Here is a 3335-nt window from a genome sequence, read left to right on the forward strand (position 1 = left end):
GTCCTCTTCTGGGGGAGTGGGAGGGAGAGCAGGTGTGGGTGTTGGGGGTGCATGGTGCTAACTCCCTTTAGTGAGGCCTTGGGCATGAACTGTCGGCCACCCTCAGCGAGGCCCCAGGACCAGAAGCAGGCTCACCTCTTCCTTCCTGCGGCAGCAGCTTGCAATCAGGACGGGCAGGGGTAAGGAAGGCCCAGGATGGGAGTGGCAGCAGACCATAGCCAGGCCCACCACGGAGTGAGATACTGGGTGGTTTTTTTAACACCAAACGTCGAAAGTGGGCCCTTTGGATGGCCCGAGTGTGTAATGGCGCATCTGTTTTCCTTCCAATTTTTCAGCCCAAGAGGACAGCATATTAAAGTGAGCCCGCCTTTCCCCGGAGCAGTGTGGATGAATAAAGCCTCTCCTGTACTGTGTGATTCTCTGACTTCCCTTTACTGTCCCCGGTTGTTTGGTTTCTGGACTCAGACTCAGCAGTTGTGTTCTTATCTTCTCAGGTTATGTGGGGTGTGGGTGGGGAGGGATTCCAGAAGAACCAGTCAGTGACCAGTGCATAAACCGGGCGGGATGCACGGAACCTCCATCACCTGCTCCGGGGTATCTGTGGCGGAGGCCAAAGGATGCAGTCTGTAGCGGAGACACAGCTGGCCAGGCGTTGTGAGCACTGCTCGGTCTTCTGTGCTCCGAGCCTGGCCCAGACCCTTGGATGGGCAGGCTTTGCAGATGGTGGGGGTGGAGATGGCCTGATGCCTTTACAGTTGAGACCTGGATCTCCATCGCCCTCCTGCACGTTCTCCCCTTGACCCCAGGGAGGGGATGTGGCCTCCTGAGGACCAGGCTGGGGTGCAGCTACGTGTTCAGGGGGCTTAGGCCTTTGTGCCTGAGCAGACGGCAGACTCCACCCCTGGTGGCTGTGGCCTTTCATCCCCAGGCCTGGTGTCAGAAGTCGCTATTCCCAGTTTTGTGCCAGGAGCAGATTGCTTAGGCTTAGAGCCCCAGTTTATTTGTCAAATGAGTTCATCTGTAAACGTGAGGAGAAAGTGAGAAGGGGCGTACAGCCCTGTTTTCAGTTAAGGTGAGGCTGGAGTGCATGATGGTGCACACCTCCTGGGGTATCCTGAGGTTGGTGGGTAGCTGGCACTGGGTCCCCCTGGGAACCTGGAGGAGCCCCCAGTCGCAGGCCCTTGTCACCACCGGGTGCCACTGTGAGCTGAAGGTTTTGTGGGGCGTGTCCATCCCCCCCCCCCCCCCCCCCCCCCGCGGGGGCGGGGCCCCCCACCCCCCACCCCCGCCGGGAGTGCTGGCAGAGGGCAGCATCTTGAACTGGCCTTAAAACAATTCATTTGGCCTTGCAGTTCTGGCCAAGGCTGCAGCCAAGAAGAGTTTCCAGTATCTGGAAACATTTGCTTTGGAGCTAACGTTATGAGCTAAAAGTCCTTAATTTCTGTCAGGTAATTTAGTACCCATTTCAAGCGTGAGTCTTGCGTTGTCCCATTTGGGTCTGACTCGCTTTTCTTCCCGGCCCAGAACCGTTAATTAGGTCCTTGGAGGCATGTGGTTGCTCCCATGAAGGAAACCTCAGTGGTGCAGGAGGACTGGGGCAGACCACAGGCGCTGGTCCGTCAGCGCGGTTCAGAGCAGCTCCCGGGCAGCGTTTATTACAGATTATTTTTGCACAGATCACTCACGTCTGATCACTGCTGTTCTCACAGCCTGGACCTTTCTGGCAGGATTTTGCGGTTGGTCACAAATGAATGTCCTCCGCCAAATAAAAAAAGGGCAGTGTGTTTTCTTTTGATTTTATTCTAAATTTTTGTGCATATATTTTTTCCTAAACCAGATGGGAATTGGCATCTACGTATCCATTTCTCCACCCATATATACATAGATACATGTGCAGTGTGAATATATTCACCCAGTGCTTTTAGACACAGAGTTTACAGACCCTTTTTGAAGATCTTGGGGGCATTACTGTGCCTCCAAAATATGGATGAGTGTAAGGTAGGCTATACTGTTCAGATCGTTCATAGTTGGCTTTGGTTCGTAAACACACAAACCTTAAATTGAAAATATCCAAAATGGTCTTCAGTTATTTTCTCAGGCTTCTTAACCTCTTGTACCAGTGGTTAGAGTCACAGCCCCAGTGGGGTGAGGGGGCAGGGGGCCTGCTGACCGGCTCACAGGATGCAGCAGGTGGAAGACTGGGGTGCCAGGCCGCCGTTGCAAACTTCTGTGCCTGCTGCAAGAGAAGACAGGATGGTGAGCATTGAGTGAGAAACGGGCGTGCCAAGCTCCTCCCCTCCACACACCCTGCAGGAGGAAGGGCAGAGGGCTGGTTGGCCTAAGCCGATTAGCCCAGCAGTTACTAGTTTCGCCCTTGGTGACACTCCAGCCTGGGCCTCTCTGAAGCTGGCTTGTTTCTATTGGTTCCCTCCCCTGCGGGACGTTTCAGGGAATGGCGACAAAAGTTCCAGAGCGCAAGCAAAAACCAAGGCAACAGCTCACAGGTTCTGATTTGGGGGGCGTGCTGAGTGGTTACAATAGAGCCACGTTCCCACAGTGCAGGGTGAAGGTGAACAACTGGTCTGCACGCAGCGCAGGGAAAGACACCACGCACATTGACTCCTAGCTCGCTTTCTGTTGCTTTCTATGGGTCTGCTGTTTATCTCTGAGGCTGGCGTGGGAGCGTAGGTAGAGTTTCTGAGCTCCTTAAGACGGCACTGCTGATTGATTATGGAACAGAGGAGCTGTTAAAGAGTTCACGATATTTCAGCGGGGCTTTCCTCCCTTTTAGAGAGGAAGTAACACTCAGTTGCTTCCCTCCTGAGTCCCCGGCTAGGACCCCGAGCGCGCCCCCCGTGCTCGCCAGCTACACCGAATCAGCAGGGCTGTTCCTGTGGGATGGGCCTCCCCACGTGGCCGCCTGTGCCCTGTGCAGCCAGGAGCCCTGGTGCACCGACTGCAGGGCCTCCTGAAGGCTGGCTTTTCTCCGGGCTGAACTCTGTTGCCTCGTGCCTGCCCCCGCAGGCCGAGGCCCGGCTGCGTGGTCTTGGCTGCGGCACGTGTGGAGCGCAGACCTTTTCTGGCCGCCGTCCTCTCCGCCTCCTTCCTCTGCTCCTCCTCCAGGGCCTTCACCTTCACCTCGTACTCGTCGGCCAGGGTCTTCCACTCCTTCCTGTTGTTCTGCAGCCGGTCGAACATGGGCAGGATCTCCTCGTGGAAGCGGGAGAACTCCTGGAAAGGGAACCGAGAAGTCGGACCACACCCCCAGCGGCTCCAGGGCAGGCTGGGCTGGGCAGGCTGGGCTGGGCTGGGCTGGGCTGGGCGGGGCTGGGGCG

At 56.3% G+C, this 3335-nt stretch overlaps 1 protein-coding gene across 2 annotated transcripts in view; it reads right to left on the minus strand.

Moving 5' to 3' along the window:
- Positions 1 to 1788: 1788 nt before the first annotated feature.
- The window catches only part of PDE6B (phosphodiesterase 6B), a 28775-nt gene continuing 27228 nt past the window's right edge, over positions 1789 to 3335 (minus strand). The window contains exons 21-22 of one of the 2 annotated variants that reach the window (XM_007467891.1): positions 3075 to 3231; positions 1789 to 2236 (exon numbers count right to left, since the gene is read on the minus strand). In XM_007467891.1, coding sequence (XP_007467953.1) covers positions 2175 to 2236; positions 3075 to 3231 — 219 coding nt within the window. In that variant the 3' untranslated portion in view covers positions 1789 to 2174. The remainder of the gene's footprint in view (positions 2237 to 3074; positions 3232 to 3335) is intronic. The other variant, XM_007467892.1, reaches the window with a different exon arrangement.

Source organism: Lipotes vexillifer, unplaced genomic scaffold (assembly GCF_000442215.2).
Source record: "Lipotes vexillifer unplaced genomic scaffold, Lipotes_vexillifer_v1.1 scaffold966, whole genome shotgun sequence".
NCBI classification, from domain to species: Eukaryota; Metazoa; Chordata; class Mammalia; order Artiodactyla; family Lipotidae; genus Lipotes; species Lipotes vexillifer.